General features: G+C 50.2%; 1 protein-coding gene across 10 annotated transcripts in view; it reads left to right on the top strand.

Annotated features, from left to right (window-relative positions):
• The window catches only part of LOC148641991 (calmodulin-binding transcription activator 1-like), a 442,365-nt gene that overhangs the window by 367,752 nt on the left and 51,852 nt on the right, over nucleotides 1–22,761 (top strand). For all 10 annotated transcript variants that reach the window (XM_088617429.1, XM_088617430.1, XM_088617428.1 and 7 more), the window contains 4 exons: nucleotides 7,099–7,239; nucleotides 11,537–13,929; nucleotides 14,969–15,095; nucleotides 15,357–15,491. In XM_088617429.1, the coding sequence (XP_088473555.1) occupies nucleotides 7,099–7,239; nucleotides 11,537–13,929; nucleotides 14,969–15,095; nucleotides 15,357–15,491 (2,796 nt within the window). The remainder of the gene's footprint in view (nucleotides 1–7,098; nucleotides 7,240–11,536; nucleotides 13,930–14,968; nucleotides 15,096–15,356; nucleotides 15,492–22,761) is intronic.

Here is a 22,761-nt window from a genome sequence, read left to right as displayed (position 1 = left end):
ACCGTGGTAATCATGCATAGTGGGGGGGGGGGTTATCATCTGGATTGAAATCGAACAGAACAAGAGGTGCGAAGTGAGAGAGACACATTCCGCAGCGTTCCCGTCTCAGTGCAAACTCGCCATGCGTTAAAAACAAAAAGATGGTCAGGCCGCTGAGAGGCTCCGGAGGTGGCAGTGGCCGGTGCAGGGGCAGCAGCTGTAAATTCCAGGTGTTGTGTAATTCGACGAGCGCAGTCCTTGCACTCACATTGACTGACCTAGCTCCTGCTGGGAGATACCGCAGACCAACACCCCCTCCTACTGGCAGAACTGCACCAGCACAAGCCCAGCTCTGGCCTTCAATCACACTGAGAGGGGGAACAAGGATACTGTACTCTACATCATCCATATATTATTCATATTAAACTTATACATCAGCCACCCAAGCTATACATATTGTCCTGTGCAACCTATATTTAATACAGAACACTTGCACACATCAACCTGCACGTCTGTATTATGTATGAGAAATGCAAAACAGAGCACATGAAGAGCACTATTCCATATTTCTCGGTTGTGGAATGATACGATCAGTCTCTGTGGGAGATGTGCTCAGCCGATATAAAAAGGACAGTCTAGACACTGTAACTAAGACTTATCTACCAGAGGGACAGAGGAATTTGTTTTGCTACGTTGGCACTGTGTTTATTCTCTAGAGCAGACAAAATGCAGACTAATGCCACAAATCTGTAGATGACAGAAGAAGATAGTATGCTAACTGATAATAAACGATTAACTTCCAACATCTAAATTAAAACAGAAGTTCAGACATTTATCAAGTGGTTTATTTTTATATTTATATAAGCATTGTCACTGATTTATATGGAGCTATATACTAAGAGGGTCCCTATATATTAAAATCCTCTGATTCAGTAGAGATATCCAGCTTTCCCTCATTATCCCACCATCGCTAAAAATGTCAGCCTTCTGTATGACCATACTGTATGTGTTCAGGCCCTGCGCAGCGCAAAAGACCAAATTGTGCTAAAGTGTTTTGTGATTGATCACACATGTTATTTCCTGATTCAAGCTGATTCTTTTAATATGATCTGTGTTTAATATTTCACCTCACCCACCTCATAGCAACTCTGCAAGGATCATGGGGGCTCAGATTCCACAGGTGTCTCCAGATCGCCCAGTCTTGCGCTCTGTGGACAAGCTCGGTCGGGGAATCCCCTTGCCTCCCAGTCATGCCCCCAAAACACATATCTTTCCTCATCCTGCGTCCTTCCTCTTCAATGACAGTAAAAGACTCTTTCACTACCAGATACCATGACAAAATTACAATCTATCTGAATAGAAGAATAAAATAACCCCTCGTGTTTGGTGGTCAGGTACTCTTTTTATTCTTGTAATGATCGATGCATGTCTGTAGCTGGGGAATAAAGCTGAACTGAGTGTCTGATCACCAGGTAATAATAATAATAATAATAATAATTGCTTACACTTATATAGCGCTTTTCTGGACACTCCACTCAAAGCGCTTTACAGGTAATGGGGATCCCCTCCACCACCACCAATGTGCAGCCCCACCTGGATGATGCGACGGCAGCCATAGTGCGCCAGAACGCTCACCACACATCAGCTATCAGTGGGGAGGAGAGCAGAATAATGAAGCCAATTCATAGAGGGGGATTATTAGGAGGCCATGATGGGGTAAAGGCCAGGGGGGAAATTTGGCCAGGACACCGGGGTTACACCCCTACTGTTTTCGAGAAGCGCCCTGGGATTTTTAATGACCACAGAGAGTCAGGACCTCAGTTTTGCGTATCATCCGAAGGACAGCGCCTGTTTACAGTATAGTGTCCCCGTCACTATACTGGGGCATTAGGACCCACATAGACCGCAGGGTGAGCGCCCCCTGCTGGCCCCACTGACACCTCTTCCAGCAGCAACCTTAGTTTTCCCCAGGAGGTCTCCCATCCAGGTACTGACCAGGCTCACACCTGCTGAGCTTCAGTACACCTGTTTCAGGTCTCTGTTTCCAGCATCAGCTGGTCCCAGTTTTCTTCCGTGTTTGGCTTAGGATCCTGCAGTCCACCCTGGCACCCTTCCTCACTCAAGCCCGTACTCTCTCACTGAGGAGGTGTCGCACCCGACACGCACCCCTCCGTCACCACAGTCCCTGTGAGTGACTGCCGTGTGACAGAGTCCCCCTGTCCCTCTCCCCCTGGCCAGGGAGGAGGGTCAGGAAGCAGATTACAGTATGGCAGTATGGCGGGGGGGCCTGGTCACAGCACTGTGACAACACTGCCACCAGCAGCGCATACACACTTGAGCTCCCCCTTGTGGGGGTGTTTGGTGGTGCAGCGATGCCCAAGATGTTCCCCGATACCAGCAAATCAATGGGTGGAGAGTAGGCAGACAGCATAAAGAGCTTTGTTTTCTTAATTTTTGTTCTCCACATCACTGTTATTCTGACGACAGACCTGGTTTTGAACCCCACAGACTTTGTTATTGGACTAAGTAAACCCATTGTCTCTGTGGCAACTTCCAAAGACAGTCATGCAGACATTAAATAATATAATGATGACATAAACTTCATCGTCCCCTAGGAGCTCATTTATATATACATCTGAATACATTACAAAACTGTACACATCACATCTATCGTACAACCATGAGTCATGACAAAACAATATGACTGTTAAGATTGACATACAGCATGCATACTATTGCAGATTGTGTTCAAGATCCTCAAGGTTACAGATCCTGCAGTAGATGGAAATGCAGTGCAGTCAGTATCTGTAGAGAAGCAAGGAGTCACAGCGTAGTCCAGTGCAGATTTGGAAGAAGTTTATTTCTTCACGAAGCGGCTCTGTGGTGATCAGAATGAGCAGAGCAATCCTCTCCTTATCTGATCGGATTACCGTTGTTCACAGACATCCTTCCGTGCTTTAAAACATCCCCTCTATGTGCCCAACATGGCATATCTTAGGATGAGTATATTTAGAGTTCACCTCTGATCCTTCCTACAGACTTCCATATATGTGAGACAACAGTCTGCTTGTTCAGCCTGTCGGATTTTTCTGTGGCAGCAGCAGGTGTCTTGTGTCCCTCACGCAAGAATATTTTGCACACATGGCAAACCTTAACAGAGAAATCCTACAGAGAAAATCTTGCACATTGAGAAAATCTTACATATCCCTGATTAGTTTTAGTGTTCTTTTAGGTGTGGTTTGCTGTGTCTTTATCTTTTTACCCCTCTTATTAGTCATCATCTGGCATGGTTTTGGGACTGCACAGCACCTACAGTTGATTGCCCCAGCTGAACTTTTGACACAAATGCATAGGCGAGTTTGTTTGTATGCACTGGAACTATGTTGATCTAATTTAGAAGGTGTCAAATCAAGGGCACTTCAGTGGATTTGCAGCCTCCTCCTGAGTACAGCTGCACTTGCGTGCAGGTATTGACTGAGGTCCCTGTTCAGAAGCCGTTAAGTGAAGTCTGTTGACAAGTCCGATTACAAGCCGAACCTTCGAGCTCTTCTCTCAATCTGCTCTGAAAGACTGTGACAAGGTTTCCTACTGCAGACATGTTGCTCGGCACTCCGGTAATGGAATGCGGTTCAGACGTCCTGTGCACCTTATCTGCAGTTGTTGTGGACATGGGGGTCGAGGCACTCTTCCTTACAGCGGGTTGACAGGCGAGGGGGTGGGGCTGGGGCGAGACAGGGGCAGCTGCAGGGGAAGAGGAGGGCCGGGCTGCGCTGAGCTCGTGGAGTCGGGGAGAGGGGTCCTGAGCAGAGGGGTCCTGAGGACGTGTGAAAGCCCCCCCGCTCTTCACGATGATCTGACCTGAGAGGCTCAGCAGCAGCGCGAGACGACTCTGTGCAGGAAGGCGAGCTGCAGAGGGGCCTCGCTCTGTTGAGCCCACGCTGCCTTGCGCATTCGGGGTGCTCTGATGGGAGATGACCTGTCTCTCTGCCCCTCTTCTGTGCGTCCTCCACCTCTGCCTGCCCTCACACCCGTCTCCGTCTGGACGCAGGCCTCGTTTCCTCTGTCAATAACCACGCAAAGCAAAATTGACTCTGAAGGATGCATCCTCCGCTCTCCTTCAGACAGTGAAATCCCCCGCTGTCTGAAGGGGAGTGCGGGGAGCTGTATATCCAGTCAGGAGACTGTCACGCCCTCTGCAGCCAGAGGGCGCTCCTTCTCTGTCCTGTCCCTAGTTTCCGGTCTGCTGTCCTTCCGGTCCCTCTCTTTCCCTTGGGCTATATATTTCCGGGTCTTGCTCTCTGTCCTCGCTCAGCATTGACGTTCGGATGTCCTGAGACCCGCCTAGCCCCAGGGCGCCCCACGTCCGCTCCCTGAGGGCATAGGTTTCTATACGGCATTCCTGAACTCTTTGCACTAATGAGCCCGGGCCTTTTTCCCTTCTCGCCGCTACGCATATGGGTCTTTTTCCGCTCTCCTGCTCCCCACGGTTAGTCCCTTTGGACATCCGTGACAGAGACATCAAGAGCTGGATGACGGACTCTCAGTCCCTCGTTTGTACTGTGTGTCATTGGGCCTCATTTTGTCACACGAGAAGTTGTCCAAATGTATCTCTTATTGCGTTTCTGCAAGTCAGGGGCACACTGTGCCCTCTCTCGCTCTCCGAAAACGGTCACCACTCCAGATGCAGACTGAAGAGATGTGCGATAATCTGGACTGTCATTACCTCTCGGGGGAAATCTTACCACGGGGGGTGTTCAGAACAGAGCTTGTACACGCTAGAGCATCACTCGAGACTGAGCGGAGCCACCACATGGGACCAACACAATCCCCCCCCCCCCCCCTGCTCTCCAGCTCATTTTTAAGGGGGAAAAAAAAACAGATTCCCTTTTCCATCTGCTTCCTCCTCCTCCCTCACCTCTCCCTCCCCCGTCACCTTGCCTCCCTGCTGTCTTCTCCTGTCTGTCTCCCTCCCTCGCGCCCGCTCTCGCAGATCCCCGCTCGCAGGAGTACTGAAGCGTGGGGCGCCGATATTAAAGCTGCCTTGATTGTGTTTGATATTCTAAATCTGGTTCTCTCCAGAGCTTTGGAAGTATTTTCATAGATAATTTTTTGAAGCAGGAGTTTTATGAGCAGTAGCAGCAGCAGCACAGCAACCCGGGTGAAAGCAGGATGAAAAACACTTCCCATAGAACTATCACTCTTTAAAAAGCAAGGCACTGAGTGTTTAACAGCTTTCAGGGTGTGTTTGAACAGCAAGCAATCTCCGTGAATTACGGGTGTGTGAATTTTAATCAGCTCTGAAGGCAGCGCTGTCCAAACAGACTTCTCATTCTGCTTCATACTGTACATGTAAGTTGACGTTAGCAGCCGAAGACAGGCGCGTTAGAAGGGCTCATCTGCACTGTGCTCTCAAGACTGACTGCCAATGGACGATTCGCCATGATGTTGCAGAGAAACACGCTTGTTGGGTTCCTTCTGGTGGGCGTTGTGTCACAGTAAACAGTACTGTAGTATCATTCATTCATGACCGAAGTTTCTGCAGTAGGCAAATAGATGTCTACAGCATCATATGCATAGATTCAAATAGCAACAGTTATTATGTATTTGTTGCTGGTGGCACAGTCGTGCACTGATTAGCATCACTGCCTCACAGCGCTGGGGACCTGGGTTCAGTTTCGGGGTGCTGTCTGTGTGGAGTTTGTATGTTCTCCCCATGTTTGGATTAGTTTCCTCTGTGTGTTCCAGTTTCTTCCTGCAGCCCAAAGACACACTGGTAGATGAATTGGCTTCTGGGAAGTTGGCTGTGTTGTGCATGCCCGTGTCTGTTGACTGGTGTCCCATCCAGGGTGTGCCCTGCCTTGTGTCCACAGCTTGCCGGGACAGGCTCCGGGTCCCCCAGATGGATGCAATTGTTGTTATTATACAGTATAATTACTGTAATTCTATCATTTTAATAATATGATAATGATACAGTAAAAGAAAATCAAATATAAGAAGTCTTACAGAAGCAGCTTTTGTGTTGTACCTGAGTATTTTTATTTTCCCCAGAGGTCAGTCTGAAAGTTTCTGCACACTGACAACCTACAGTGGGGGAGTGATAGAAGTGGAGTTTCTTTACAAATCAAGAGAATGGCTGTGGAGGGAGGGAGTTTTGCACTCAAGCAGTGGTGCTACATCCAGTCTTTTGGTTATTTTATTGCATTGCACAGCACTTTGTTCTTCCTCAGCAGTTTCTGCATCACACCCGCTGGAATACAGGGGAACGGCACTTTCAGAGAGCCGGTCTCTGCATTGCAAGACAACAGGCTGCACTACAACAGCTGGCCAGCAGGGGCACATCTGAGCCATTCAGGAAGATCGTCCTGGTGTAACACTAGCCCTCTGGCACTATCTGATTGTAATGCCAGCAAGCAGGCCTGACCATATTAAGGAGTGAGGAGCAGGACAGGCACAGCAAGGGTACTGCTGCCAATCGGGAATGACTGGCAGTCTCAGAAATCCGATAAAAATCAACGACTTCTTTGTTTTATATTGCTAAATTATTAGGCTGACACTTGACTTTTGACAATAGCTCCCATTTGTACAGCTGGTTATTTAAGTGGAGCAATTTTGTGCTTCGCACAAGGGCACAATATTAGCTATAAACCTGGCATCTGAACCCACAGCTTCTCAGAGAAGTCTGGAACCCTGACCACTGGCCACACTGTGGCTAAAATGAGGGTTAAGGGTCAGCTCCAGCAGAACCAGCTTAGTCTGTCCAACATTGTAAGATCTCCCTTTTGATTTCAAAGCTTTTGGCTCCAGGGAAAACACCTCTCCTGGAAGATTCTTACAAAATGTAAAGAACTGTGGAGTAATGTTGGGAATCTGCACTCCAGAGACCGTAGTGCAATGAGTGATGATTGTCTATTTCAGTGCTGGCCACTGGGAAGGCAGAGAGGGGGTTATGGGAAGTCAGGAGTTGGGCTTTCAATGCTGAGGGTTAGCGTGGCTGGTGAAGGCAGGTCCTCTGTTTCTCCCCAGAGGTGAGGGGTCTGCAGGGGAGGTGTGTGTGGGGGGGGGTGGCATGGCTGGCGGGCTGGGCGGCGGCTGACGACTGTGTCTCCTCTCTCCCGGCAGTTCATGGCATCAAGTGGACTTGCAGCAATGGGAACAGCAGCACCGGCTTCTCTGTGGAGCAGCTGGTGCAGCAGATACTGGACAGCCACCAGACCAAGCCGCCTCCCCGGACTCACAACTGCCTCTGCACGGGCACCTTGGGTAAGGGCTGGGGGAGGGGCAGCGAGCCAGGGGCAGAACAGGCGAGAGGGGCAGTGAGCAGGGGAGGGGGGAGCTCAGACCCTGATGCGGATTTGGCATCCACTTTCAGAATATCCACCCTCACTTACCCAGCTTGCTTGAGGAGACCAGCCTTTTGACTTTCAGCAGTAGTACATGTTTTTACATGACTCCCGGGCCTGCTCTTTCGTATCACGAAGCTGCTTTCAAAATTGTGCAAGTGGGGAGTGGTAGCCCTCCGAGTTCAGCTCAGAGTCTGGCTATGCCTGAGGGCCGGTTGGATACACGTGCAGCTTATGTAACGGATTCAGAGGTAGTCTGTTCCTTGATGTTGTTGTAATGAGGACGTGGGACTGCTTTCTCACTCAACAGTTTAGCTCTGCTCACAGCTGATGATATATTCATCCTCAGTGCTGCGTCTCTGTGATCTGAGTGCTTTCCTTGGCGTGCTTTGTTTGTGAGCAAATTGTTCCTAATTTTCCAACCCCCAAACGTCCGCCATCCCCCCACCGGCACCAGGGATCCCAGCCGTCCAAAGCTCCGTCTGCGCTGTGTCAGGACAGGACCAGGTCCAATCGTACCAGGACAGGGAATGCTGGTTGTCCCAATGCAGCTTCAGAGTCCACGCTGACCTGCCAGCCAGATCCGCTCTCTGTGAGAGACCCAGATCAGAATTCATGCCATGATTGCTTATTACCCCAGGTGGTGTCCCAGTCAGTGGCCTCATGGGTGGCAGGGTGGCGCAGTGGTCAGCACTTCTGTCTCGCAGCGCCGGGGCCCTGGGTTAAATTCCTCGTCTGGGGTGCTGTCTGCGTGGAGTCTGCATGTTCTCCTCATATTCGCGTGGGTTTCCTCCAGGGGCTCTGGTTTCCTCCCACGCCGTCCAAAGAAACGGCGGTAGGTTAACTGTCTTCTGGGAACACTGGCCCTGGCGTGAGTGTGTGCGTGTCTGTGCCTGTGCTTGTCCTGCGATGGGCTGGCGTGCCCTGCAGGGGGTACCCTGCCTTGGGCCTGACATCTGCCAGGACAGGCTGCAGCTCCTCCGCGACCCCGAACTGGATAAAGAGGTTAGAAAGTGGATTCATGTATGGAAATGGCATTGTCTGCAAAAGCCAAGACCCTGTTACAGATAGTGGCTGTTGCGAAGGCTTTTTATGGGGGCTCCTTTGTTTTACTCCTGATAGCAAACAGATTATGTCTGGGTGTATAGGCCGTCTTAGCCACCGGGGGGCGCTGTTGCAAAGTGGAGATGTTACTGTAGATAGAAAGAAGAGCCTGGATTTTGATTGTGTGGGTGATGAGAGTATTTTCCAGCAGAGATAAGTTTTACAGTATTTATCCATAATCCTTCTGAGTTTTTTTTTGTTGCAGAACACTAATGTAATACAATTATGTAATCCAATTTATCAGCCCGATTTATCAGAATTATAGAAACCAATTCTGTGGAACTGCATGTAGGGGTTCCCTGCCCAGATCTTACTTACCTGTGGTACAGACTATGACCACAAGGTGGCAGTACTGCACCTCCGGTTTGCAAATACTTCTGATAATGAAGCACCAAACATCGTTACAACACATTGAGGCGAGAGTAGCTCTCGTTATCTGGTTGACTTGTAGTAAACTTCTGGTGGTCAATCATGTGTGTCCATAGCTAGTCACACAGTGAATTCTACATGCAGTGGCCGCTGGGATGTGAGCTACAGAGGAGATTGTCACACTCCTCTGACAGTCGATTTCATTACATTACATACCTTAACACCCGCTCATCTTAAACTTGCATGAAACAGATTTACACTCGCTAGCATACAATTCGAAATCAGTACAATAGAGCAACAATTTGGTGGTGGAGGGGAGACCCCATTACCTGTAAAGCGCTTTGAGTGGAGTGTCCAGAAAAGCGCTATATAAGTGTAAGCAATTATTATTATTATTATTAATTTCAAACCGAAACCAGGCTTATTGTCACTTAATTGCAGCATTTGCATGATGTGTTTTTGTTTCAAGGGAATGTGAGCACTCAGAGATGGTCTAGGACTCCGCAGAGAGCTGTGGCAGTGCAGTGCTATCACTAGAACCTGGAGCACCTGTTTATTAGTGCTCCAGTGCAAATCCCCTCTGGTCCAGTTTGTTTCAAGAGGACACTTTGTTTCTCTCGAAACAAAAAGCAGTCAGCCCTCTGCAGTGGAGACTGGTCGGTTGAAACTGTGTTTTAATTATCATTAGGTTATTGTTTTATGCAAACGTCCTGTCACTTGTATAATATGCCAGCGAGACCTGTAATGAGACACAAGCAGCCCAAAATAAGACAGAGCAACACAGCTGGTAAATGTCAACAGATGCCCCAGGGAGTGAGACACCTGGTCTCCCTGCTGTGAGAGGAAGCTATAATAAAATTAGTTCATCAGCATCTGCACAGCCTCTCTTGCTCCAGCGTTGTGTAGTTGCTCCTTTATATTTTAGTTTTTTTAAAAACAAAAGTTTTATTTATTGGCACTTTTCAGCAAACTTGAAGCACTGGGCAATAGCTCATATCCAGTACACAGCAGAGGCAAAAAACGGCAAAAGAAAAGCCAGCCCAACAACCTGACTGCAAGAAACCAAATTACGTATTAAAAATGACAGTGGAAAGGTAGGTCTGCAAGTGAGGTTTAAACATGTGGACGGTCGCAGAGTTTCTAATGGATCTGGGCAATCGTGGTGCTGCAGTGGCCTTTGAGTAAGAACTGGAGTGTAGTCGTATATAGCTCTGAGTAAGAGCTGGAGTAACGTCGTATATAGGAGTATATAGCTCTGAGTAAGAGCTGGAGTATAGTCGTATATAGGAGTATATAGCTCTGATTAAGAGCTGGAATATGGTCGTATATAGGAGTATATAGCTCTGATTAAGAGCTGGAATATGGTCGTATATAGGAGTATATAGCTCTGAGTATGAGCTGGAGTATAGTCATATATAGGAGTATTTAGCTCTGATTAAGAGCTGGAGTATGGTCGTTTATAGGAGTATATAGCTCTGAGTAAGAGCTGGAGTATAGTCGTATATAGGAGTATATAGCCCTGAGTAAGAGCTGGAGTATAGTCGTATATAGGAGTATATAGCTCTGATTAAGAGCTGAATTATGGTCATATATAGGAGTATACAGCTCTGATTAAGAGCTGGAGTATGGTCATATATAGGAGTGTATAGCTCTGAGTATGAGCTGGAGTATAGTCATTTATAGGAGTAGCTCTGATTAAGAGCTGGAGTATGGTCATATATAGGAATATATAGCTCTGAGTAAGAGCTGGAGTATAGTCGTATATAGGAGTATATAGCTCTGAGTAAGAGCTGGAGTATAGTCGTATATAGGAGTATATATCTCTGAGTAAGAGCTGGAGTATAGTCGTATATAGGAGTATATAGCTCTGAGTAAGAGCTGGAGTATAGTCGTATATAGGAGTATATAGCTCTGATTAAGAGCTGAATTATGGTCATATATAGGAGTATACAGCTCTGATTAAGAGCTGGAGTATGGTCATATATAGGAGTGTATAGCTCTGAGTATGAGCTGGAGTATAGTCATTTATAGGAGTAGCTCTGAGTAAGAGCTGGAGTATAGTCATATATAGGAATATATAGGTCTGATTAAAAGCTGGAGTATGGTCATATATAGGAGTATATAGCTCTGAGTAAGAGCTGGAGTATAGTCGTGTGGTACGTTCATAATATACTGTAATTTGAATGTCAGTTCTCAACAGCACAAGCATCCTCAATAATCTGATGAATTGTGAAGTTTCTCCTCTGCCAAGTAGGCCCAAAACGAGTTCAGCACACAGTAACCGGGCCAAACAGGTTTCTTGTCCAATCCTCAGGAGTGCGAAACTCTTCCAAGCCGTTTAAGTCAGAGAGGCCGAGAGACAAACATCATGTAAACATTGTATAATTTGTTTTTACTGCTGTGAAAATAAGATCCACCTGTTTTCCATCCATCCACAATATGACGGGATTCTTGGATCAACAAACCGTTGGAATCAAACTAACAAGATGGGCCAGTTGGCCTCCTCCTACATGTAATGTTTCGATGTTTCTTATGTTCCAGTATTTGCGGATTTGTTCGTTTTTTATGCAGAACTCTGTTGTGAACGCTTGTCCCCCGCGGGAAACGCAGTCGTGCGGCCAAGAAGTTTTATCCTGGACTTGGCAGCTTGGGGATTTCTAGTTGAGCGCCGAATGGAGCGAGCCCTTTTAAACCGTGACGCTAACTCTCCCTCGCCCCCCCCCCCCCCTGTCTCTCCCCCTTAGGTGCCGGGAGCAGCGTGCACCACAAGTGCAACAGCGCCAAGCACCGCATCATCTCTCCCAAGGTGGAGCCGCGGGCGGGCGCGGGCTACAGCAGCGCCCACTCCGAGGTGCAGAACAACGACGTGTCGGAGGGCAAGAACGAGCACAGCCACGGAGGGGGCGGGGGCAAGGGGGGCGGGGCCGGCGGCGGCGGAGGGGGCGGCGCCCGGGAGAAGCGCAACGGCAAAGTGCCGAAGCCCGTGCTGCTGCACCAGAACAGCACCGAGGTCTCGTCCACCAACCAAGTGGAGGTGCCCGACACCACGCAGAACTCCCCCGTGTCCATCAGCAGCGGCCTGAACAGCGACCCGGACATGGCCGACAGCCCAGTGGTGACGGGGATGAGCCACGTGGCCTCGGTGATGAGCAGCCTCTCGCAGAGCGCAGCCGTCTTCATGTCGGAGGTGACCGGAGACCCGATCTACAGCATGTCTCCCACGGGGGGCCCCAACGCCCACCTGATGGGGCCGGACGCCGCCTCCCAGGGCCTGGTCCTCGCTGTGACCTCCGACAGCCACAAGTTTGCCTTCCCCGGGTCGGGCGCGGGGGGCAGCGGGGGCGCGGGGGCCTCCGAGGGGCTGGCGATGCTGTCGGCCCCCGGGGTGTCCGAGGAGCTGGTCCTTTCCAGCAGCCTGGATTCCAGCGGCATCAAGCTGCCCGAGACCACCGTGAACTTTGATCCAGACTGCTTCCTCAACAACCCCAAGCAGGGCCAGACCTACGGGGGCAGCGGGCTGAAGGGCGAGGCGGGCTCCTCTGGCACCTCGTCCTCCTCCTCGGTGGGTCCCAGCAGCAGCAGCAGCAGCAGCAACGGCGGACTGCGGCGCTCCCCTCCCGTCTCCGACTCCGGGTACGGCTTCGGCACCTCGCTGGTCAAGACGGAGATCAAGACGGAGGACACCTCCTTCGAGCAGCAGCTGGCCAAGGAAGCGAGCTACCAGGTGGGGTCGGTCGTGAGCGGCGCAGGGGGCGGCCCGGGCTCCGCGGGCCCTGGATCGGCACAGGGCTCCCTCACCCTCACGCCTGCCAGCTCCCTGCTGCCCTCCGGGGGCGGGCTCAGCCCCAGCACCACCCTGGAGCAGATGGACTTCAGCGCCATTGACGCCAAGCAGGACTACTCCTCGTCCTCGGTGTCCGGGGGGTACGGGCAGGCCATGTCCAGCCCCCACCTGGCCCATCAGAGCCGCTCGCCCAGCTTCTTCCTACAGGAGCCCCCCCCGCCCCCCCCGCAGTCCAGCAGTCAGCCGGGCGCCGCGCAGAAGACCCACCTGCTGGACCAGAACTCCCACGACTCCGGCGCCGCCTTCCTGGGCCTGCAGGTGGTCAAGACGGAGTCGCCGGGCAGCGGCGGCACCAACGGGCACCTCCACCACCACCACGGCCACCAGAGCCAGCACGCGGCCTCCAGCTGCAACGGGGGCTCCCCGGCCGAGGGCCCCGGCGCCGGCCAGCAGGCCTCCCTGCAGCTGCTGCAGTACCAGGGCGGGTTCCCCCCCCTGGGGCCGGAGCACGAGGAGGTGGTGGCCCTGGAGCCGCAGGGCGGCGCTGGCGGCGGGGTGGGCGGCGGGCAGGCGGGCGGCCCGGAGGGCGGGGCGGAGGGGCTGCTCAAGGCCGGGGATCACCTTCAAGCCTGCGGGGCCGCCGGGCCGGAGGGGGCCGGCGCGGAGCACTACTTGCAGCAGGCGCCCGAGAGCGGGGGCGCGGGCGCAGGAGGAGCCGCGGCAGGAGGGGCCGGCGGCGGCGCGGGCGGAGGGGGGCTGCTGCGCGGCGGCAACCCCAGCGGCGGCGCCGGCGGGGGCCCCCCGCCGCAGCTGCAGCCCCTCCTGCAGGGGCTGTACCAGGCCGTGGGCGCGCACCCGCCCCTGGGGGGCGCCGGCGGGGGCGGCGCCGGCGGCGGGGGCATGGAGATCAGCCTCGACCACTTCGACATCTCCTTCGGGAACCAGTTCTCCGACCTCATCAACGACTTCATCTCCGTGGAAGGCGGCGGGGCGGCCGTGGGGCCCGGGGCCGCGGCGCTGTACGCTCACCAGCTGGTGGCGCCGCCGGGCTCCGAGGGCCCGCCGCCCCCCGCCGGGCCGCCCCCGCCGGGCGCGGAGGAGGCCGGGGCCAGGGGGGCGGGCTACGGCCCCGCGGAGCTCTGCCTGCCCCCGTGCTGCAGCCCCCAGGCTCTGGGCGGGGCAGGGGGAGCGGGCGGGGCGGCGGGCGCGGCGGGCGAGGCCGGCTCGCTGGCCTACATGCACGTGGCGGAGGTGGTGTCGGCGGCCGTGGCGCAGGGGGCTCTGGGAATGCTGCAGGCCACCGGCAGGCTCTTCATGGTCACCGACTACTCCCCCGAGTGGTCCTACCCCGAGGTGAGACACGCACACGCGATCACACGCGATCACACGCGATCACACGCGGGGGTGCTGAACGGGCCGTGGGTCCAGGCCGCTGGAGCTCGGTTCTGCTGTAATGTGACATGTTTTCAAGCAGGCAGCAAAGGGACAGGTACAGGTTTATTCCACGCTGGAAAGAGAAGGAAAGAAACGCAACGTTTCGGGGTGTCAGAACTGTTTTTCAGACAATTTCATGATTTGATCAACATTTGTGTTCCAGTCCATGCCAGGCGTACCAAAGAACCTGCGAGATTATAAATAAACTGCAGCTTCTTTTGGAATCCTTGAGTATAATTTCACAGTGACAGAATAACAAGATCAGACACAACATCCCTGCTAATTTAAATTGACATTTTAGCACAGTAGGTTTCTGTAATTGTGATTATGTTTGGGTCCCTCTCTGGCTTGAGCTAGATTTGCGTATTTCTTTTTCTGGCGCAGTCATGTTCTCCTGTGCGCGTCTGCAGTGTTCACTGATCGCCAGAGCCGTTTATTCCACAAGAGGGCAGTGGGATGTTAAATTCGCAGCGTTGCTCACAAGGCAAAAACAAGCAAGGATGTCATTCAAATTGCAAAACACCAGATGGCAGCAGAGATGTACTTTATACTCTGTCTCGTCCTCCTTTTTGCAATGGAAGCAGACATAGGCACACGCATAAGGGTGGTATTTTTACCATGGGTGCATGTGAAAACTTGACTCCTGCTTTTGAGGTCGCTCAATTTAATATTGCAGGGCTCTTTACTAAGAAGATGGACAGAGCAACCTTCTCTGTAACCTGTAACCTTTTCTCAAATTCAAAAGGCTTTATTGGCATGACTTGAACTACAGTGTGGCCAAGGCAGATACAATTAACACAGCATTTAGAAACATTTCCTTGGATATTTATATATGACACATAAACATACAAGTCCCTCTTGCTCTTTAGTTCTCATGGTCCGCTGGCCTGCTCAGAGCAGCTGCTGTAATGCTCACCTCCTTGAGGAGCTGCGTCAGGGAACTGTGTTTGTGTTGCAGGGTGGAGTGAAGGTGCTGATCACCGGTCCCTGGCAGGAGGCCAGCAGTAGCTACAGCTGCCTGTTTGACCAGATCTCGGTGCCTGCCTCTCTAATCCAGCCAGGTGTACTGCGCTGCTACTGCCCTGGTAAGGGCTGCCCACATTCTGCAGGACAGGCTTTTTGTCTGCCCTCACCGAACCTGCCGAACGTCCTTACACTGACTCCAATACACACGCAAACTCCCCCGCCATGCACTCCACGCCTTAAGATTTGCACAGCACTGCCTTTCGTCACGCCCACTTCTCTCTGTACACGACTCCTGATCATTTCACTGAGGCTCTAGCCACTCCCTTCCCTCTGTCCTTCTTCGTCACCCTCACGCCCTCTCTCTCTCTCTCTCTCTCCAGCTCATGACACTGGCCTGGTGACTCTGCAGGTGGCTGTCAATAACCAGATCATCTCCAACTCTGTGGTGTTTGAGTACAAGGCCCGCGCGCTGCCCTCCCTGCCCTCCTCTCAGCACGACTGGCTCTCCCTGGACGGTAGGACCCCTTCCTGAGGTTATCTGGTGGCGTCTGAGTCTATCGGGGAGATGCTCCGCGGTGCCTCACCTGTTACTCCACGAGAGTCTGAATGCTGCATGCGGGTGTTGGGGCTGCGGCGGGTTACACTGGGCAGCCGAGCCAGCCCTGGAGGGTCTGCAATGTCAAAAAGCTCTTCCCACTCTACTAAAAACCTCACACAAAACCTTGTGCGAGTCTCCAACGCGCAACTTTTTGGTTTTTTATTTTGAGATGGCTTCTCTTATGTTTCTTTTTTTTTCTGTGATCTAATGCTTTTTAATGCTTTTTAAGGGATGGAGGAGGGCTGTTAGAGGACACGACCAGGCACAGGGCCCAAGGGTCCTATTAAGGCTCCTTGTAAAGCTTTGCTAAAGCATGCACTTCACTATTGACCCAGAACTGCTGCCCCCTGCCACCCTGTTCTGAGTCTCTGCCGAGGGAGAAGGCACAGTTTTGCCAGCGCAGGGCAGGAGACTCATTACAGCGGTATGTAACAGTAAGCTGCTCCATGAATTGGAGCCCCTTTGTCACCTCTTGGAATCTGTCCAGATGGAGTTTATTATCCACTCCAGGATCCTCTCGGCCGTGCTGCTAGCCTCCAGTCCTGTGTTATTACTATCGCTTTGCTTAGCAGTCAGACTTCTCCAAGGCAACATATAAAGTGATTACATAGATTAAATTGTACCTGGAAGTTGGACCCGTGTGTTTCATGCACGGGCGTGATGCAGATACTCATGCAGGATGATGTCTTTCGGGTCATGAAACTGGTGCCTGGGCTTTCTTCCTTCGCCTGTGGTGGTTGCAGTCGTTTGACTGGCAGGGTTATGTACGTGTTGAGACAATTAAAGAACTAAGAATCTCAAACCCCTGTGGGGGCGTTACTAGCTTCTTTGAGTTCTCTAGACGGCGTCTAGATGGCAGATCGCAGGGACTTGTAGTCGGCCTGTAGCCGCAGTCCCCCTGCTTCCCGTTTCTCTTCGTGTTGGAGGGTGATCCTGCAGCGTGTGTCACTTCGAGAGAGCCTGCCGGAGAGCCACACGCAGAGCAGGGCTTCAGGCTCAGAGCCGAGAGGCAGCGGAAGCGAGAAGATCTTTTAATCTGAGCCTTAAATCCGTTCTATTTTCAGCCAGTTTATAATCCACTTTCTACATACTGTCCACACAGATCTGCTTTTTTGCAATTGCCGGTATTCGTGGCAGAATCAAGGGGCTGTGTTTTTTACGTTCTCGGACACCAGGATTAGTTGTTTAACGGGCACGCTGTTGACAAGAGAGCCGAATCCAACTCGTTTTCTCCCAGTGCCAGTGCCAGTCTGTCTCAGTCGAGTCTTAAAAACGGGCAAGGTGCTCCACAGGGGCTTCCCAGCGACATCCCACCACATCAGTTCGCCTGTTTGTGAGTGGGGCACACTTCTTTCTTCACTCCCAGCTTTGGCAGGAACTTTATTTTCGAAAAGGGGAAGCAGATTGGTGTGTTTTCTCTTCAATGGTAAGAGTTTTTCTTATTTATGGGGGCTGCAATACGACACAGTGTCACGAAGCGTTCTTTCTGGACCCTATGCAGACAGCACAATCCAGGGAGGAGTGAGGGAAACACGCGGAAAAAAGCATGCAAAGGGGCTGGAAGGAAAACAGGGGGCGTGTCCAAGGTGCGCTGGTGTTCAGGGGGGTGTGGCCGAGGCAAACAATCCAAAGGAGTCCGAGGCAAATCGGAGAACGGTGCAATGTCCAAGACCGGGTGATCCATCCTGACAAAGACGAACAGAGTTAAAAGCCGGAGCGGGATCCGGCGGAGGGTCAGGGGAATGAAAGTGGTCACAGGACCAGACGCTCCCAGTCCCGGACTCAGAAGGTCAGGACGCCATTGAAGCCGATGCCGCCGAGTCGCTCCAGGACTCGAGGGCTTCAGGGCGTCCATCTTCCAAAGCTGAGCCCAGATTGTCAGGAACGTCTGGCTTTTATAGGACGGGGGCAGGAACCGGAGGCAGGTGCAGGGGATCATTACAGAACAAGGAAAGGGCTGGAGCGTCCTTAAGAGGAAGTTTTTACAAGCGTGACACACAGGACACAATCAGACATCAACAGTCGAGAGTCGAGTTCCATTAATGTACAGTATATGATGACGTATGAATTTAAATGTATATACGTTGGGTTAAATATACAGATTGGAAATTTCTAGTATGCAATCTGAAAGATTTGCAATTTATGAAGCATATCCTCATGAAGGATTACATTTTATTTGTTTAACTTTAGGATCACAGTCTAGTATGTCAACAGTCACAGTCAGCTAGTGACATGACCCAGGTTCAAGCCCTCTATACCTGGATCATTGACTTCAACATGTACTTTACTGTGCGTTTACTGCTTGAGTCATGTGGTTGTAACATGTCTGTACTGTTCTTTTCTGCAGTGGACCATGAGTACATTATTAACATGTATTATGGTTTGTTATGGTATTTCAGTGGGTCCTGTGCAGTTAAGAACAGTGAAGCCATTTTAAAATTAAATTTTAAATTTAAAATTTTAAATTTTAAACCACAACAAACGGTAGAGAAAATCACAATATAGTGAAAAAATGCCAGATACAGTATATTCAGAATTGTAAGCATCAAGGGATGACGTTTATTCTTGATGGTGCTGCACCATCACTGTAGGCTGTTACTTGAAATGTTTGCCAGTACTTGAACTGCAGAACCAGGCAAAGATCAGGAAGACAGCTAACTGTAGATGGTTTTAATATCATTATGTAAAAGAAATCACCATAAATGCACATCTCTTGTGTGATTTTGAGAGTTTTGCATACCTGAACCTCCACAGGCCACCCAGATGGTGTGCACCACCTTTTCCAGCAGATTGTGCTGGTGCACATTTTATCAGCCTTAGAATGAGCAGATTCGCAATTCGCTTGCTTCCGCTGTATGTTGAGGAGATCTGTCGGTCTCTGCTACCTAGTGGACATGGATTCTGAGACGGTTAAAATGTTTTTTTTTTTCAGCCGTGATAAATGATTCTGTCATTTTTCACTTTTTTAGAAACAGGAACCTTGCATAATGAGATCATCATTTTATCAGCTGTGTTTGTACTGTGGTCTGACATTGGTGCTCTGAGCCTGAGTCAGATCAGCCAGACAGCAGCCTCTTTGTACAGTAGCTCCAGGTACTTGTGCTCTTCTTTTGTCTTTGTTCACTCAGGTCAGACCGCAGTGCCAGCGCCATCTTCGTCAGGGATCATCGACGCACTGTGGGTTTGATCCTGTTGTATAAAAACAAACAAAAACAAAAATCCAAATTCACCGTTAAGTCTAAAACAGGATTTGTGGAGGAAATGTGGCTGAGCATATGGAGAATATAAACGTGTGTCCACAGCGGTTATTTCCCTGTGCAGAAATCCCCTCTCAGCTTTTCCTGGTAGGGGCTCTGCTAAGAAGCATTTGGTAAAATATTGAAATTTTAACTTTGAGAAAGAATGCAAAGAACTGTCTGCAGTATTCAGCTGTAGGCAAGCAGGGAATTGTGCCAGGGAAAGAGAATGATGGAAGAGTGCAAAAGGTTTGTGGGCTAAAGCTAATCTAGCAGCCTGGATTGCACCTCTGAGCCCTGTTGCTTGCCCGAAACAAGAAGTTCATACTCAAGGGTAGTGGTTCATCAGGCCTAGCTGCGCAGTTCCTGTGGCATCAGGTGGCCTCTGTGCAGATTATGTCACTCTGTATGAAATTGTGCTCTATTGCAGGGATGCCCCTAATACAAAAGATTTGTGATTTGAGTTTCCATATTACAGGGACATAGCTAGATATATCCACCTGTAATGATGGACAAAAACATCTTTTTTAAAAAAAATCCCCAGCCTCGGTCTTTGGCAATACAGCAGGTGTGCTCTATCAGTCCCAGGAGCTCTCTGGTGCCGGGGAGGCAGTGGGGCAGTGGGCCAGTGGGAGTGGACAGCTGACGTGATCCAGCCCGTACTGTACATTGCGCTGTGGGGAAAACTGAAGCGGGCACCACCCTTGGCTTTTCTGTTCTTGGCATTTTAAAACTCATCCAAATGACTCAAAAGGGAAGGGAGAATTTTCTATGACCTGAGCGAGATTCCAGGTGATGTACTACAGGTGTTCTCCAGTGCATGTACCCTGCTAGCTTTCCTGGCAGATAGGACAACTATACACCCGGTTTCTCCCTCGCCTGCAGAAGAAACGTGTCTGTCAATCTGGCACAGCCGGCCCTCATGAGGGCGGTGTGTGTCTCTCACAGCTGTTGGAGTACCTTTTGGAATTGCTCCCCTGATGTCTAACTGAAACACTGTAGAAACTGTCTTATCTTACTACGGTAGGTTCCTCCCCATAAGGAAATGTTTATAAAAAGAATCATTTCTGCCTTCAGCACCCCAGATCTGATTATTCTGGAGATCTCAATATCTGCACATCCATGCAGGAGAGAGAATATGCCGTATTGTTTTGTTTATCGTAACGCAGCGCACACAGGTAGACTGCCCACGAAGGGGGAGCTCTCTCAGCAGGCGGTTGAGCTCAGGAGCAGCCTGTGACCGCGGGGCTGCAGCTCCTGGACCGGCAGCACGGGGCCCAGGGGCAGCAGTGGTGCTGCTCGGGCAGAGGTGAAAGGGCAAGGGGCAGAGGTGAAAGGGCAAGGGGCAGAGGTGAAAGGGCATGGGGCTGGAGGAGCCTGGAGGAGAGAGCCCTTGTGGCAGTAGGGAGGAGGGGGGGGGTGTGTGTGTGTGTGTGTGTGTGTGTGTGTGTGTGTGTTGGTGGTGGGGGGGCGGGGCTGTTGCTGCAGTGTGCATTGACAGGATAAACTAGGGCATTGCTAGGAGCAGGAGAAGAGGGACAGCTGCAATGCAGAGGGCCCCTGAGGGAAGAAGAGCGAATAATTGTCAGCTGGTAGCTGCTAGAGCAGTGCAACACAGGGGCTGTAGCATTCCCGGCTCACACCCCATTCCCGAACTGTACGAGCGTGTGGGGGGGATTTAAGAAGAATAGTGGCAAAGATAGGTGTTTGGTCCCAGGAAGGAGTAAAGGACACAACGAGAATAGAAATGATTTAATACAGGACTTTTTGAGCCTTGCTCACTTTCCTTTGTTGTGAAGATGTTCTTTAGATTTGTGCCTGGAAAACTATTGTAGTAATCCCCAGAATCTTCATCTGTAATAATTTATTCAGCTTTTGTTAAAATGACACATTATGAGCCTAACCAGCTTGTGCTTACCAGCTGCCTGCTAGGTGTCCAGGTAGGAACAAGCTTGCTTTGTCCAGTATCCTACTCTCATTTACTAAAAGCTTTATTCCTTGCACTTAGCTAAAGAAAGTGAGGAGATAAAAGCTGTGTACGTTTTATAGCATGAAAAAAAAGCACTTTAAAATAAAAAAGTGAGCTTTCAGCTGGCAATAAAATAATTTTGCAAGCAGTTTGCACTACATATGCAGTATATGCATGTTATAATGTGAAAAGTGCGGTAGCCTAGCCACCCCAGTATTGTGAGGTTGAAAGGTGTTCCCTCTGTGCTGTCTTGTCGTAGAGACTCTGTGTCATACCAGCAGCTGCAGCTCCCACCTCAAGGCTTCTTCTGGCCAGTGCTGGTCACTGCCAGCTGGCGCACATCTGTGAAGTGGTCGTGCTCGATCTGCTGGAGGTCATGCTCATGGATTTGCATGTTGCACGGCTCCCTCTGCCCCACAATCCCAAACCCGAAATGCTCCGGTGTGAGGAAGGGTTACACTGGGCTGAAAGGGGTTACATCTTTCAAACAAGATGCTAAAACTGTGATTTGATTTACTTGTGGTCTTTAAATATCCCCTCCAAAGGGATCTTTGGCAAAACTCAAATTCAGGCTCTCTCTGTCTGGCCTTCTGGTAACTTTATTTTTCCTGCTGTAATTTAACTGGGCAATTGACTCTTCCCTTTCCCTCAGTAATAGGCTATGTTAATGTGTCTGAGGTCAAGGTTATTTACAGAGTCCTCAAACACAATCTCTGTGAAGGGGACACCAAATGCAGAATTTAGCAGAATTTATCATTCTAATGCATTCATAACCTCAATGATGAGAGTCAGATTGCTCAACCTTTTGAAACCCATCTGATGAGATTCATCAGATGATGAATAAATGCAAAGTCTGTCTTTGTAGAAAAAGTTTCTTCATGGAAAAGTCATTATCTTTTGCATCTTAATTATTGCAAATAATGTTCACTTCTCATCATTATAGATTATCCATGTCAATAATGATGTCCGCTGCTGCTGAAATGTTGCTTTCTTAGGTTTTTTGGGTGCTGATACCCTTCCTCACCACCATTAAGCTCATAGGAATAGTGTTTGCTGTTACTATCTGCAGTAATATTAAGTATAGGTACTGGGGTCTGCAGGTTTTTGACGGGCTGGTTTTCTGAATTATTAATTTATCCATTTTTAAAATCTATTGCTCCTGTTTGGTCCGCCCAATGCCAGTGGCCATCCCACGCAGACACATTTTCAGATTAAACATCAGTTGCTTGTGTTTCACTGATCAATAAATGCTAAATCATAATTAACTAACAGTCACTGACTACAGAGTGTGTGACTACATATAATAGTTATTTAGCATTGTGTATGAGCACTTCTATGGTAATCTCACATACACATACAAAGTACAGTAAAAATGCATTCACATCTGTTTTTGCCATTATATAACCAAAAATATTTGAGGATCTTGGAAATACACAGAGCTGGTGCCCATGAGTCAGTGTTCAAATCTCTCTGCCTCGGTCTTTTTTCATCTCCCTGAAGTGCATTTTTATACACCAAGACATCATTGAAGCTGACACTGGTGGATGACTTTTAAGAGTCCTCATGAGTGCCCTAGATAGGATTTAAGAGAATACTCTCATTCAGAGATTGGCTGGGATATCTCCTGTCCCATGGCCAAGGTTACACATAGGTCTTCAGGGAAAGGCTTGGGAGTGTGAGTCTGCCCGTCACAAGCTTTCTCCCTCCGTGCAGGAAAGTCAGAGAGCAGCAGTAGGGCTGCACTGTTGGAGTCTGACTTTGCTGTGGGTTATATTTGTCTCGGGAATTTGATCCTGATATGTTATGATGGGCTAAACAGTCCCCTGCGTCCTCTCTACCTCAACTGTGGCATTTATCAAAATGCCTTGCTTAGCTCCAAGGCCAAATTGTGCTCAAGAAGAGAAACGTGACATCGCATTTCACTTATCTGGGCAGGCCAGGAACTCCACGAGTGAAGGAATGAATCACACAACATTGGAAAA

The sequence above is a fragment of the Lepisosteus platostomus genome, chromosome 23 (genome assembly GCF_059453375.1).
Source record: "Lepisosteus platostomus isolate fLepPlt1 chromosome 23, fLepPlt1.hap1, whole genome shotgun sequence".
Lineage (NCBI taxonomy): Eukaryota > Metazoa > Chordata > Actinopteri > Semionotiformes > Lepisosteidae > Lepisosteus > Lepisosteus platostomus.
The sequence above is the reverse complement of the archived record's forward strand: the minus strand, read 5'-3'. Positions and strand labels throughout refer to the sequence as shown.